The 15,503-nt window shown below is 44.9% G+C and overlaps 2 protein-coding genes across 2 annotated transcripts; one reads left to right on the top strand and one right to left on the bottom strand.

Annotated features, from left to right (window-relative positions):
* Window positions 1-212: 212 nt before the first annotated feature.
* LOC135974606 (olfactory receptor 14A16-like) lies at window positions 213-1,133 on the bottom strand. The gene has a single exon (XM_065563024.1). It carries the CDS (start codon window positions 1,131-1,133, stop codon window positions 213-215), a length of 921 nt encoding a protein of 306 aa, XP_065419096.1.
* Window positions 1,134-6,032: 4,899 nt separating this feature from the next.
* LOC135974527 (olfactory receptor 14A16-like) lies at window positions 6,033-11,236 on the top strand. The gene is made up of 3 exons (XM_065562952.1): window positions 6,033-6,677; window positions 9,996-10,194; window positions 11,040-11,236. The coding sequence occupies exons 1-3, from the start codon at window positions 6,033-6,035 to the stop codon at window positions 11,234-11,236; spliced, it is 1,041 nt and encodes a 346-aa protein (XP_065419024.1).
* The last annotated feature ends 4,267 nt before the right edge of the window (window positions 11,237-15,503 follow it).

The following is a 15,503-nucleotide window of genomic DNA, read 5'->3' as shown; positions in this document are numbered from 1 at the left end:
CACAACTGGACCAGATTTTCTACTGGTGTAAATCACACCAGCTGCAGTGACATCAGCGGAGTTAATCTAGATTTGCATTGGTGCAACTAGGTCAAAATCAGACGTGTTTGTGTGCAATCTGTGTGGTTATGAAAATAACTTTAATGAATAGCTAAAGATACTACATAAGCACACTTTAATTAGAGAAAAACAGAAAATTAATTCTTGGTGAATTACCTACACCCAGTCAGTCTCCTCAGGGCAGCTTTGATCTCTTTGTTCCTCATGCTGTAGATAATTGGATTCACGATTGGTGGCAATAGGGAATAGAGAACTGCCACCACAAGATCCAGAGCAGATGGGGAGATGGAGGTGGGTTTTAGGTAGGCAAAGGACCCAGTGAAAACAAACAAGGAGACCACAGTGAGGTGAGGAAGGCAGGTGGAGAAGGCTTTATGTAGTCCCTGCTCAGAGGGGATTCTGAGCACTGATTTGAAGAGCTGAACATATGACACAATCATAAAAACAAAGCAGCCTAAGACTAAACACACACTAAATACAGGAACCCTAACTTCACTCAGATAGGAGTCAGAGCAGGTGAGCTTCAGCAGCTGGGGGATTTCACAGAAGAACTGATCCACCATGTTGCCTCCAAAGAAGGTCAATGCAAACGTGTTCCCGGTGTGTAGTACAGAGTGGAGAATTCCACTGATCCAGGCACCAGCTGCCATTTGGACACAAGCTCTGCTGTTCATCATTGTGTCATAGTGCAGTGGTTGGCAGATGGCAACATATCGGTCATACGCCATGACAATGAGAAGGGAAAAATCTGCTGTCACGAAGAAGAGGAAGAAAAAGACTTGGGCAACACATCCAGCATAGGAAATGGACCTGGTGTTCATGAGGGAGTTGGCCATGGATTTGGGGATGGTGACAGAGATGGAGCCAACATCTAGGATGGACAGATTCATCAGGAAGAAGTACATGGGGTTGTGAAGGTGGTGGTCGAAGGCAATGGCCATGAAGATAAGAAGATTCCCCACCAGGGCTGCCAAGTACATCACTAGAAACCCCACAAAGTGCCAAATCTGCAGCTCCCGAACATCAGAGAATCCCAGGAGAAGGAACTCGGTCACGGTGGTTCGGTTGGACATTTTCTTTCTCAGGATATCGTGTGATGGTTGCAGAGGGAGGGACAAGAGCAAGGGCCAGGATTAGATCAGTAAAATAACTCTCCTTTTGTGAAAACCACCTGAATTTCCTTGAGTCAGACGCTTAGCTTGTGAAGATTGATGTAATATGGGAATGAGGATGGGGAAAACAGTCCCACTGACTCCAATGGAGTTACTCCTGATTTACACTGGGGTGAGAGAAAGTAGAATCAGCTCAATGGACTCCAGTGCAGTGACTACTAATTTACACCAGGGTGCTGGAGAGGAGAATTAGGAATAATTGCTTTTGAGGTATTTGTATATCTCTGCCACCCAAAGGTGGGCGAACTCTGTATAATGTTGTATAAATGTTACTATCCTCAGTTTACTGAGGGGAATCGGGTGTCTGGCTGGCCACATTCTGCTGTTAGGGGAATTGCTGCGAATGTAGGGTAATTTCACAGCATGCCATGGAATTACTCCCCATTTATAGTGCCCTAAATGGGAGCAGTATCTCGCATGGAGGTGACCAAACCTCAACCATAATTACGCGGTAAACTCTAATCATGAATAGAGCTCAGCAGTCCTGATGCCCTGTCCCTTCTTCTAGACAGATTTCCATGCTCGCTGTAAGAGACAGATATTCCAGCTCCCCTCCTGCTTCTCTAACCACTCAACTAAACTCCCTCCCAGAGCTTATAAGGGATCCCAGGAGTGCTGACTCCCATTTCGCTCCCTGCTCTAACCAACTAAATCCAACACCTCTCCCGGAGCTGGAAATACAGGCCAAGAGTTCTGGCTTTACTCACTGGACTCAACTCCCTCCCACAGCTGGGAACAAAGTGAGGTGTCATGACTCATAGTTCCCTCCTCTAGCGTGTACATTAGACTACATCTCAGCCCCTATCCCAGTGACTCTCCATTGCCATCAGGAATGATTGCTGCGAGTGACAATGGAGAGTCATTGGGCCAGTGAACGCAAGTGAGAGTGATTCTCCAGCATGGTACTTGGGGCACTCACCTGGTGTCTGGTAGAGCCAAGTTCTGGTCCCTGATCCAATGACTATTTAATTATTGATACAAAGTGGAGCAGCTTCAAAAGGAGAGACTGAGACAGTCTCATTTCAGAACAGCCCATAGCCTAGCGGCTCAGGAACCCTCCTGTAAATTGGGAATTCAAATCCCTTCTCTTCATCAGTCAGAGGGAGTCTGAGTTTGTCACTGGCCAGACGAGAGCCCTAACCACTCAGCTTTAAGTAATGAGGGGTGCCAGTCCCACAGTCTTTATGAGAGACAGAAATAGAAACCCCCAGTACTGGCTCCTCTACACACTGGACTGAATTTCCTCCCAGAGCCGTATATAAAACTCAGGAGTCCTGGCTCTCAGTCCTTGTTACTCTTACCCACTTAACCCCACTCCATTTCCAGAGCTGGGGATTGAATCCAGGCTCCTTGTCCCCACTACTGCTAACCCACTTGACTCAACTACCTTCGCAGCAATCTAATAGACAGATGAAACAATAAACTGAGAACTAGACACAAACTGATGCTAGATAGATAGATAGATAGTTTGATAGATCTAACAACAAACTAACAAAGAGACACAAGTAAGAAAAGATACAGAGAGTGAGAGAGAAAAACAGAATGAACCCAAACTAACAGGTAGATAGAGAAGTATAAACAAACTAATATAGAGAGAAAAGTATAAACAGACAGATAAACAGAAATAACAAGAAACTAATGTATACAGAGAGAAAAGCAACAACGAGCTGATAGTGATTGTCAGAATTTTTGGACAATTTTAATGTAAACCCTCGATCCATTCTAAAAACTATGTGTGTCAAATTGATCAATTCCCCCACTCCCAATAGAAGGAAACTGAGGCACGAATATTCTGACCCCTCTTTCCTAAGGTAAATGCTTTGGACTGCCTCAGTTTCCCTTGCCCAAATTGAGGTAAGAGTATAAATATGAAAAAAAAAATCTATTGGCACTTACAATTTCTTCCTTAAAATGCCACTCTGTAACTCACAAATATATTTCATAGCAAGAGCAAACTTACGGTGCCGGTGTGTGTGGAATCCTCCCAGACTGATATGTCTTTTCTCCTCCATCTACAGACTGCAATTGGTTACCCCTCTCTCTCTAGCCCCATACACACCGCTCTATCGATCTATCTCTCTAACTAATGCCCTATCACTGTATTATGAGAGGCTGTTCCCCCCTCATACTGAGGCTGAGCTGCTGCAAATACAGTGAGATCTGTGCTCTCTGCAGATGAGCTGTGTGTCAAAAATGTTGGGGCTGCAGGAAGATGATTTATCCATGTCTGTTTCCTACGGGTTTGTCGGACTCACTCACTGGAGCCCTCAAGGGCCCAAAGGCAAGAATTAATTTTCTTGCCCTCTAGTTCCCTGGAGAGCTTTCAGAAACTAAAATAATCATAATTAAAACAAGGCAGCAGGGTCTTTCCCCTCCCACCCTTTGCCTGTCTTTTCTACTGTAAGCTCTTTGGAGCGGAGACTGTGTCTTACATAATATAAAGGGCCTCTCATATCAGGTGCAACTATCAGATAATAAATTAATTATTAAAAAGCTAAGGGTCAAGGTGTCCTGAGATTTGATCCCAACTATTCCCCTGACTTTGTTCAGTCTCTTCACTGCTCCATTCCTCAGTTTGTCATCTGTCCAATGGGCATAATAGTTACTTGGAGGATAATTCATAATGAGTGGTGATGGTGGGGGAAAGTCGTTTTTGGTTTTATGAAAACCTGGAAATGGAAAACATTTTTGTATATTTTTTCAGGTTTGGGGGGGAAAGTTTTCAATATCAGAAATCTTTTCCCAAAACTAGAAAATATTTACCATATAGTGGCATTTTTACTAGAGACGTTTATTGAAAACCAAACACTTTTCAGATTCCAGTTTCATTTTTTTGCCCACCCCCCATCCAAAAGCAATATTATAGGATGTTACAAAACAATGACATTTCCCATAAAAATATAATTTTCATTTTTGACCAGCTTTAATAATGAGTAATTAAAAGTAAATTAAATGCATGTGAGTTGATGTGGGTGCAACATTCATTGCAATTTTATTTGACAGCATCTGCTTGTCATAGGAATTGTCTAACTAGGTAAGATGTTTTGACCATCCAGTCCAGTATTCTGTCCCTGATAGTGGCCAGTACCACCTGATTCAGAGGAAAGTTTAAGAGGCCCCTTAGAGGACAGTTCTTGAATAACCTGCCCATGGCGGAGTCTCATCATCAGCTTGTGAATGGTCTATGGTGTGAGGAAGGTGAGTTTCTATCCCTCATAGAGTTTTATCTACTCTAAAGTAACTGCATGCTCTCATTATCCAGATAGGCTGAAATATTCAAAGGAATATACTGGATTTGTGTGTCTAAATGCCATTGGCTTTTGACAGGAGAGGAGTGCCCAGCTCCATTAATCCTCTTTGAATATCTCGCTTAGTTTATTATTAATTACTTATTTTGTAGATTCCATCACTGACAATTTTCAAATCAAGATTGGATGTTTTACTAAAGGATCTGCTCTAGGTATTATTTTGGGGATGTTCTGTGGGCTGGGTTATACAGGAGGTCAGACTAGACAGTCACTATTGTCCATTCTGGCCATGGAATCTGTTAATCTAATTTGATCTCCACCAAAAATAGGAACAACATTTTTCCAAAAATTGACAAAATGGTAGATTTTTTAAAAAAGATTCTAAATTTCTATGAATTAAAAAAAAAATTCTTTAAATAATGGTGTAGGAGGATTCTGATCCTCTCTTCTGCTTTTGACAAGTTTTATTCAAATTAATTCCGGGAGATTTTAGCTAAATTAGGCAACACCTCAGGGTAACACAACTCAACCTCTCTCATGGTGATGTAGGCTATTTTGTGTTCATGGAGGGGCCAAAATAACCAGTGATTGGATTTTCAAGGTTGCCTATAGATATTTGGCCACCAAAATTCCAATTAGTTTTAACGGGAATTGTTCATTCCAGGCCCCTAGGTGAAAAGCTCCACTCATAGTTTTACGATCAAAACCTGCAACACTTTTCTGGTGGCATTTTTAAGACTATTATTCAATATTTTTATTAACGACTTGGATAACGGAGGAGATAATATGCTTATAAAACTTGCAGATGACACCAAGCTGGGAAGGATTGCAAACACTTTTGAGGACAGGATCAGAATTCGAAATGACCTTGACAAATTGGAGAATTGGTCTAAAATCAGCAAGAGGGAATTCATTAAAGACAAGTGCAAAGTTCTTCTCTTACCAAGGAAAAATCAAATGTTCAACTACAAAATGGGGAATCACTCGCTAGGTGGTGGCATTGCTGAAAAGGATCTCGGGGCTAGAATGGTTCACAAATTGAATATGAGTAAACAATGTGATGTAGTTGCGAAAAAGGTTAATACCATTTGGAGTGTATTAAAAAGAATGTCGTATGTAAGACACGGAAGGTAATTGTCCCACTCTACTTGGCACTGGTGAGGCCTCAGCTGGAGTACTGTGTCTGGTTCTGGGTGACACACTTTAAGAAAGATGTGGACAGATTGGAAAGAGTTCAGAAGAGACCAACAAAAATGATCAAAGGTTTAGAAAACCTGACCTATGAGGAACTGTGAAAAGCAGAGGAATGTGATTTGACTTGAAAAGAGGACCAGCAACCTCAGTCTGTAGCACAATAGAAGAAAATTTATTTACAATACTGTTTGAATGGTACCTCACACAACCATGTTAAATATATATAATGGGATTCTCTGATGTTCGGTGGCTCCGTATTTTACACTTTGTGCTGTTTCTAGGGATTTACCTGGTATCCCTGACAGGGAATCTCCTTCTTATCGTCCTTGCACTGCTTGACCATCACATTCACACCCCCATGTACTTCTTCCTGATAAATCTGTCTGTCTTAGACCTTGGATCTATCTCCCTCACTGTTCCCAAGTCCGTGGCAAACTCCCTGTTAAACACCATGTCAATTTCTTATGCTGGATGTGTTACCCAAGTCTTTCTCTTCATCTTCTTCACTGCGGTTGACTTTGCTATTCTCACCATCGTGGCCTATTACTCATACGTCGCCATCTGCCAACCACTGCACTGTGAGATGACAATGAACAGGAGAGCTTGTGTCCAAATGGCAGCCAGTGCCTGGATCACTGGAATTCTTCTTTCTGTTCTGCACACTGGGAACACGTTTGCAATAACCTTCTGTGGCGGAAACATGGTGGGTCAGTTCTACTGTGAAATCCCCCAAATACTGAAGCTGGCCTGCTCTGACCTGTACCTTGGTGAAACTGTGGTTCTTTCCTTTAACCTATTCTTAGGCTTAAGCTGCTTTGGTTTTATATTCGTGTCATATGTTCAGATCTTCAAAATAGTGCTGAGAATCCACTCTGAGCAGGGTTGGCATAAAGCCTTCTCCACCTACCTTTCTCACCTCACTGTGGTCTCCTTGTTATTTTGCACTGCTGTTATTGCTTACGTGAAGCCCACTTCCCTCTCTCCATCAGGTCTGGATCTTGTGGTAGGTGTGCTTTCTTCCATGGTGCCTTCCTCATCTACAGCACCAGGAACAAGGAGATCAAAGGTGCCCTGAAGAAACTAACTGGATGGAGGTTATTCATCAAAAAATAAATTTTCAGATTTCTCCCTTCACCATGGTTTCATTCTGTGTTTCCTTACTGATATAATCAAATGATGACATTATTGCCTCAATGGGAAGATGATGTGCAAACTTTTTTATACAAAATGCTTTGTTTACAGTGGTAATAATCCAGACTAAATTCACTGAAGTCAGTGGAGGTACTCTAGGTTTACACCAGTGTAAATCAGATAAGAATCGATTGATCGAACTAGCTATAAATGGCAAAAAAAAAAAAACCAAAGGATTTTGCGTTTTTAACACAGACTTAAGGTTGCCCAGTGATAGTTCAGACACAGTGTTCGAGCATAGGGCAAGCGCAGGTAGCGCTTGTCCATTGCAGTCACAAGGCAGAGCCTGAGTGTGGGTGTTACGGGTGTTGTGGGGCATCGCCCAAAGGGGGCAGAGTTAAGGTTATGTAGGCATTTCCATTACCTTATCTTACCTTAATTCTATATGTCATGGTTTTCTGAAGCTTGAGTTTTGCTAAACGGGACCTTCTGGATGGGCACGAGCTCTCACTGGAAGACCTTAACTCTGTTTCAGTGAAGTTTTTGGCTATTTAATTTTCTAGCTGTTTGAAGACAAAGAAAAATGTTAGTAGGAGTAAGTGGTCCTTGTGTCAGCTGTACATAGCAATGGATATGGAGGACAAGAGAAGCAAAAGGCTCTTTTCAGAACCACCACGTTTTTCTGGACAGGAACTCTATTCTGTGCCTGTCTGGGTTCCCCTCACATCGACCCCCAGAACCTCTCCATAAGTGCAGCACAAAGTCGGATGCATCCATCTGCCACATTGGATGCTCAGAGAAGTGGCCTGTTAATCTTAATTAGCTCTTCTGAGCTGAGTGAATACCGTTCCAGGAGATGGTGCAGCCAGAATCAATAGCTCCGAGAAGTGTGAACTGTATCACTCGTACCAGTCACCCCAGGGCCAGCCGGGTCTTCACGGTGTTGTTGGTGCACCCTTTCCATCTGACTCTTCTCAGCTTCACACACCAAGAGGCCGCGCTTCCCTAGACCCGGCACACATGAAAAAGCGTTAAGGGAGACAGGTTAAGCCCCCCAGAAGGACAAGGACAAATCCCTCAAGATCACGTGAGGGGAGCAGGTAGTGTTGGACCCCCATAGATGGATTGGAAACCTCCAGATATTGGCACATACATGGGAGGGGAATGTGGGGCTTTCAGGTGTCCCTGTCCCCAATATTCCCCCAGGCTGCTGTCACTCACCCTCATGTTCCCCTTCCCAGTGCCCTACCCCTCCCAATCTCCTAACCCCCAACCTATCTCCTATCCCACCTCCTCATTTATCCTCCTCTCCATAATCACCCCTCCTCTCACTGCCCCCAAAACTCCTCTCTTCCTTTCCCACCAACTCTTCCGCCCCCAATCATCCCCCCTCCCAGTGAGCATGTATATGGGTTATTTATTTTCATTTCAAAAATAGTTTCGGCACCTTCTCAATATTCAGTTGTGCTCAAGAGATAGTTTCCCAAGATTAGATACCCTTCAACAGAGGCAGATCCCTCCTGTTTTTAGGCACAGATTTCTGCCCAGGGTTAGATTTTGACTCACAGGACCTAGGTTTCTTGGCCAGAACATTCTCCTTTCATCAGCTATGGGGCTGCAAGTCAGAAACAGTTTCCAACCATCTCCTCCTCTCGCCAGGCACATGCACAGTGCAATCCATTTGGCGTGACTCCAAGCACTTCAAAGGCTGACACGCCTAACTGAGAATTAAACACTGTGGCTAATAACGCTGTCACTTTATTTCCCCCTCAGGGTCAGTGGGTGGACTGCACTCTGCTGAGTTGGCCCTTGAGCTTTGGAGACCCTGCATGAGGATCTGAGCTCCGGTTTGATCTCTCGCAATGTACAATGAATCAGCACCAAAATGCACCAACTGTATGAAAAGTTAGAAATACTCCACTGCAGTCAATTGATTTCCCTCTCAGTCACCCTGGTGTAAATCAGGAGTAACCCCACTGGAGACAATGGGGCTGATTCCCCCATCACTCATCTCAGGGGTAGTCCATGGTGTTACACTGGAGTATGTCTGGTTTCAGGGAGAAGAGATTCAGGCCCTTTGACTCCAGCCTCTGATGCATCCTCCACCCCCTGAACGCTCTTACTCTAGTCCCCGGGTGTCTCCTTCCCTCTGCCACACACAGCCCAGACCTGCAAACAACCCCCCTAGCCCCTGATCCCCTTCCTCCCCTCTCACAACCCTCCACCTCACGGACGCTCTTGGTCCCTGTTTTTTGAGAGTCCCCCTCTATGGCCCAGAGCCTATTCTCCACTCAGAGTTCCTGACTCAGCTTCCTCAGAGATTCCTGTTGAACCCCTTTTCCCACCAGTCCCCTCTTCTGCTCAGCTCCACTCCCCTGATATGGCCCCAGCCCCAGGGATCAGCTCATGACCTCTGCTTCCTCCTGTCAAAGTTCCAAACACCAGACATTCTCTCCTGATTCTGTCCTTTGGCCAGCCCTGGCCACCATTTCCTTCCCACATCACTCTCCTCCTTCCTGTGCCTGGCCCTTTCTAGAGCTGGGAGAGGCTTTCAGTCCCTCATCCCATTTAGTCCATCACCTCTCAGCCAAGCCTGCCCAAGGAGGGGAGCAAAGAGCGCCCATCTATGGAGTAGATCCCTGTCTGCTAGGAACTGCAGAGAGACCCATCAACTCAGGACATCCAGCGAAGGCACACCGCAATGGCTGCTGGATAATACGGTGATGGGGGCATGAGAGAGAGAGAGAGAATCAAACAATCCCGGCAGTGGATGGATAGATAGATAGATAGATAGATAGATAGATAGATAGATAGATAGATAGATAGATAGATAGGACCAATGACTCCTAAGACAGCAAGGCCGTCACTGCCTCTCGGAGCGAAGGACCTGCCGCTGAATTGCCACAGTAGAATGAAGCGGAGGTAGAGCTGCCGCAGCTTACCATGGCGGCTTTTTTTTTTTTTTTTTTTGCTGCTTGGGGCGGCACAAACCCTGGAGCCAGCCCTGTCTAGGGCTCCAGTAAGGCCTCTACTTACGGCAGCCGAACCCTGGCCATTGCCCTTGTCTTTCCCTTCACAGCCATCACATAATGTACTGAGGAAGAAAATATCCAACCAAATCACTGTGACCAAGTTCCTCCTCCTGGGATTCTCTGACATTCGGGAGCTGCCAATTTTGCATTTCTTGCAGTTTCTAGGGATTTACCCGGCAGCCCTGACTGGGAATCGTCTCATCATCACAGCCATAGCTCTCAGCCACCATCTTCACACACTCATGTATTTCTTCCTGAAGAATCTGTCCGTCCTAGACCTTAGCTCAATCTCCATTGTCGTCCCCAAGTCCATTGCCAATTCCCTCATGAGCACCAGGGCCATTACGTATTATGGATGTGCCGCCCAATACTTTCTCTTCTCTTTTCTTTGCTGCAGCTGAGCTTCTCTATTGAACATCATGGCTTATGACCGATACTTCACCATCTGCCAACCACTGCACTACGAGTCAATGATGAACAGGAGAGCTTGTGTCCAAATGGCAGCCAGTATTTGGATCAGTGGGGTTCTCAATTCTGCACTGCACACTGGAAACACATTTGCAATAACCTTCTGTGGAGACAATGAGATGGAGCAGTTCTTCTGTGAAATCCCCCAGCTTGTTTGCACTGCTAGTTTTTCCTATATTAAATGCACCTCCAGCTCAATCTCATGTCTGGATCTCGTGGTGCCAGTTTTTTATGCCCTGGTGCCTCCCATGATGAATCTGATAATTTATAGCATGAGGAACAAGGATATCAAATCTGCCCTGTGGAAAATGATTGGGTTATGGCTATTCTCCACAAAATAAAATGGCCAACTTTCTCCCATGATCATCGTCTCATTCTGTGTTTCTTTATGAATGTAATCAGCTCTTGACATTATTGTCTCCATGAGAACATAACGCGGAATCCGTTTTGGCACACTGAAGTATTTACACTGGTAAATATCTAGAAAAACTCCACTCATGTCAATGGAGTTACTAGAAATTTACACCTATATAAATATCCTGTCTTCACACAGTGGCCAATGTCATATGCTTCACAAAGAATGAACAGAACAGGGCAATTATTGAGTGACCCATCCTGTGTTGTTCAGATCTTCAAAACAGTGCTGAGAATTCACTCTGAGCAGGGTTGGCATAAAGCCTTCTCCACCTGACTTCCTCACCTCATTGTGGCCTCCTTGTGATTTTGCACTGCAGTTTTTGCTTACGTGAAGCCCACCTCCCACTCTCCATCAGGTCTGGATTTTGTGGTGAGTGTGCTTTATTCCGTGGTGCCTCCTCTGATGAATCCGATCATCTACAGCATGAGGAACAAGGAGATCAAAGGTGTCTTGAAGAAACTAACTGAACGGAGGTTATTCACCAAAAATAAGATTTCCAGATATCTCCCATGACCATGGTTTCATTCTGTGTTTCCTTACAGATATAATCAAATGATGACATTATTGTCTCCGTGGGAAGGTGATGTGCAATCTTTTTTATACAAAATGCTGTGTTTACAGTGGTAATAATGCAGACTGAAGTAACTGAAGTCAGTGGAGTTACTCTAGGTTTACACAAGTGTAAATCAGATAAGAATTGATTGATCAATCAAGCTATATATGGCCAAAAAAGAACAACACTTTGTTAACACAGAGTTAAGGTTGCCCAGTGATAGTTCAGACCCTTCCAGAATATTGTGTTGTACAGCAAAATGTAAACTTTGGAAAGCCAAGAAATAGAGAGTTAAGATATAAGCTCATACAACCTTAACTCTGCCCCCAGGAGCTGATAATAGCCCCATGGAATTCTCTGCATTAAACTCCCGCTGCATTCATTGTGTTAGCTCTAGCTGACTTGAATGGTGGTGGGAGAAGGGTGGTGTGTTTGTGATATGAGGAGCTCTGGGGATTAGATGAGGAGCACCATAGAGCTGTGTTTGTGATATGGGGAGATCTGGTCTCACCCCCACACCTCATGTGTGTGACCAAAGGGAAGAGGTGCACGTGTCCCTTGAGGCTCCCGTATACAGAATTGTGTAGATCGTGTCAGTAGCAGGGCCCTGGGGTCATCTTGTCAGTGGTGAGGGGGGTTATGAGTTTTGCTGAACTGGACTTTCTGGTTGGGCACAAGCTCTCACTGGCAGACCTTAACTCTTTTTCAATGAAGTTTTGGGGTATTTAATTTACTAGCTGTTTGCAGAGAAAGAAAAATGTTGGTAGGAGTAAGTGGTCCTTGTAGCATCTGTAGATAGCAGTGGATATGGATGACGAGAGAAGCAAAAGGATCTTTTCACAACCACCACGTTTTTCTGGACAGGAGCTCTATTCTGTGCCTGTCTTGGCTCCCCTCACATCCACCCCCAGAACCTCTCCATAAGTGCAGCACAGAGCCGGACACATCTATCTGCCAGTGAAGTGGCCTATTTATCTTAATGAGCTATTCTGAGCTGAATGAGAACCCCTCCAGGAGATGGTGCAGCCTGAAACAATCGATTTGAGAGGTGTGAGCTGCTCCACTTGTACCAGCACCCCAGTGCCAGCAGGGTCTTCACGGTGTTGTTGGTTCACGCTCCACATGTGCCTCTTCTCAGCTTCACACCCCAAGCGGCGTCGCTTCCCTAGACCTGGCACACATGATCCCAAGATTATGTGAGGGGAGCAGGGAGGGTTGGACCCCCATAGATAGCTTGGGAACCCCCAGATATTGGCACAGACATGAGAGGGGAATGTGGGGCTATCAGGTGCTCCTGTCCCCATTTTTCCCCAGGCTGCTATCATTCACTCTTATGTTACCCTCTCCTTCTCCTGACCCCCAACCTGTCTCCTGACCCCCAACTCATCTCCTATCCACCCTCTTCATTTATCCTCCTCCCAATAATCACCCCTCCTCTCACTGCCCCCCAAACTCCTCTCTTCCTTTCCCACCAACTCTTCCACCCCCAATCATCCCCCCTCCCAGTGAGCATGTGTATGGGTTATTTATTTTCATTTCAAAAATAGTTTCAGCACCTTCTCAATATTCAGCTGTGCTCAAGTGACAGTTCCCCAAGATTAGAAACACTTCAACAGAGGCAGATGCTTCCTGTTTTTAGCAAAGATTTCTGCCCAAGCTTAGATTTTAAGTCACAAGGCCTAGGTTTGTTGGCCAGAACATTTTCCTTTCAGCAGCTATGGAGCTGTGAGTCAGAAACAACTTTCAACCAGCTCCTCCTTTCGCCATGCACATGCACAATGCAATTCATTTTGCACGACTCCAAGCACATCAAAGGCTGACGCGCCTAACTGAAAACTAAACACTGTGGCTAATAACGCTGTCACTTCATTTCCCCCTGAGGCCCAGTGGGTGGACTGCACTCTGGTGAGTTGGCGCTTGAGCTTTGGAGACTCTGGCAGGAGGATCTGAGCCCCAGTTTGATCTCTAGCTGTGCACAATAAATCACCATAACACACCAACTGTAAGAAAAGTTAGAAATACTCCATTGCAGTCAACTGATTTCCCTCTCAGTCACCCTGGTGTAAATCAGGAGTAACCCCATTGGAGTCAATGGGGTTGATTCCCCCATCACTCATCTCAGGGGTAGTCCATAGTGTTACACGGAGTATGTGTGGTTTCAGGGAGAGGAGATTCAGGCACTTGGACTCCAGCCTCTGCCACATCCTCCACCACCTGAATGTTCTTACTCTAGTCCCCGAGTTTCTCCTTCCCTCTGCCTCACACAGCCCGGACCCCCAAACAACTCCCCCAGCCCTTAATCCCCTTCCTTCCCTCTCACAGCCCTCCAACTCACGGATGCTCTCGGTTCCTGTTCTTTGAGATTCCCCCTCCCATAGCCAGAGCCAATTATCTATCCAGAGTTCAGCTTCCTCAGAGATCCCGGCTGAACCCCTCTACCCACCAGTCCCCTCCTCTGCTCAGCCCCACTCCCCTGACATGGTCCCAGCCCCAGGGAACAGCCCCCCATCCCCGCTTCCTTATGTCCCACCTCCAAACAAGAGACATTATCTCCTGATTCTCTCCATTGGCCAGCCCTGGCTACCACTTCCTTCCCACCCCACTCTCCTCCTTCCTGTGCCTGGCCCTTTCTAGAGCCGGGAGAGGCTTTCAGTCCCTCATCCCATTTAGTCCATCACCTCTCAGCCAAGCCCACGCAAGGAGGGGAGCAGGGAGTGCCCATCTGTGGAGTAGATCCCTGTCTGCTAGGAACTGCAGAGAGACCCAGCAACTCAGGACATCCAGTGAAGGGAGACAACAATGGCTGCTGCGTAATACAGTGATGAGGCATGAGAGAGAGGGATAACCAAACAATCCTGGCAGGGGGTGCATAGATAGATAGATAGATTGATTGATTGATTGATTGATATGACCAATGATTCCAAACACTAGAGGCTTGAATTCATTGCAAGCTGGGAAAAATTCCACAAAGACCAGCACAGTAAGTTTGCCATTTCAATTAAATATGTTAGAGTATTAATATACAGGGCTAATTTAAGAACATAAATATGAATTAAGGTTGGAACTCTTTAAGACTTTTGCTATCAAGTCAATCAACCATCTAGAGCCTATCAGCATTTTTTTTTTGTAAAAAAAATAGGTTTTTCATAGATTTCCCCAAAATTTCCAATTTTTCATGTTTTGGCAAATAAGAAACAAACATTTTCAGCAAAAAATTGCAGAAAACTGATTTTTTTCTCCCTAGATCCACCCCAAAAACATGAGTTTTCAGTTCCCCTGTGTATATATATATATGAAGTATCCGTGAAATATAATTGAGGATACCTGAGAGTTTCTATGAAAATTTCATTAATTGAAAACACAATTTTCCTTTGAAAACAATTTAAGTAGGAAATTTCTGACCATGCTTAATTGGAAACTGATCTTTAAGAAAGACTGGGGAATGCAAATATTGTCCAATAATATGATAATTTCAAACCCATACATTCTATTACATCTCTTCTTATTTGCAGCCTTTGGTTCATACTGTTAGTTATGCCTAGGGCTCCAGCAAGGCCTATACTTTAGTGACTGCAACCGAACCCTGGCCATTGCCCTTGTCCTTCCCTTCACAGCCATCACATGATGTACAGAGGAAGAAAATGTCCAACCAAATCACAGTGACTGAGTTCTTTCTCCTGGGATTCTCTGACATTCGGGAGCTGCAGATTTTGCATTTCATGGTGTTTCTAGGGATTTACCTGTCAGCCCTGACTGGGAATCTTCTCATCATCACAGCCATAGCCCTCAGCCATCATCTTCACACACCCATGTATTTCTTCCTAATGAATCTATCCGTCCTATACCTTAGCTCCATCTCTATTGTCGACCTCAGTCCATGGCCAATTCCCTCATGAGCACCAGGGCCATTTCATTATACGGATTTTGTCATCCAAGTCTTTCCCTTCCTTTTCTTCGCTACAGCTGAGCTTTCCTTAATAATCATCATGGCGTATGACTGGTATACATTTCCATCTGCCAACAACTGCAGTACGAGTCAATAATGAACAGGAGAGCTTGTGTCCAAATGGCAGCCAGTATCTGGATCAGTGGGGTTCTCAATTCTGCACTGCACACTTGGAACACATTTGCAATAATCTTCTGTGGAGACAATGAGATGAATCGGTTCTTCTGTGAAATCCCCCAGCTCCTCAAACTTGCTTGGTATGACTCATATCTCAGTGAAAC

The sequence above is a fragment of the Chrysemys picta genome, chromosome 12 (assembly GCF_011386835.1).
Source record: "Chrysemys picta bellii isolate R12L10 chromosome 12, ASM1138683v2, whole genome shotgun sequence".
Classification (NCBI taxonomy): domain Eukaryota; kingdom Metazoa; phylum Chordata; order Testudines; family Emydidae; genus Chrysemys; species Chrysemys picta.
The sequence above is the reverse complement of the archived record's forward strand: the minus strand, read 5'-3'. Positions and strand labels throughout refer to the sequence as shown.

Excerpts from the sequence above, each read along its gene's own strand:
- LOC135974606 (XM_065563024.1), bottom strand. The coding sequence starts at position 1,133 with ATGTCCAACCGAACCACCGTGACCGAGTTCCTTCTCCTGGGATTCTCT.
- LOC135974527 (XM_065562952.1), top strand. The coding sequence starts at position 6,033 with ATGTACTTCTTCCTGATAAATCTGTCTGTCTTAGACCTTGGATCTATC. Across the intron at positions 6,678-9,995 it reads CATCAGGTCTGGATCTTGTG|TTTCTAGGGATTTACCCGGC; the intron begins GTAGGTGTGCTT and ends CATTTCTTGCAG. Across the intron at positions 10,195-11,039 it reads GGCCATTACGTATTATGGAT|TTTTTGCTTACGTGAAGCCC; the intron begins GTGCCGCCCAAT and ends TTTGCACTGCAG.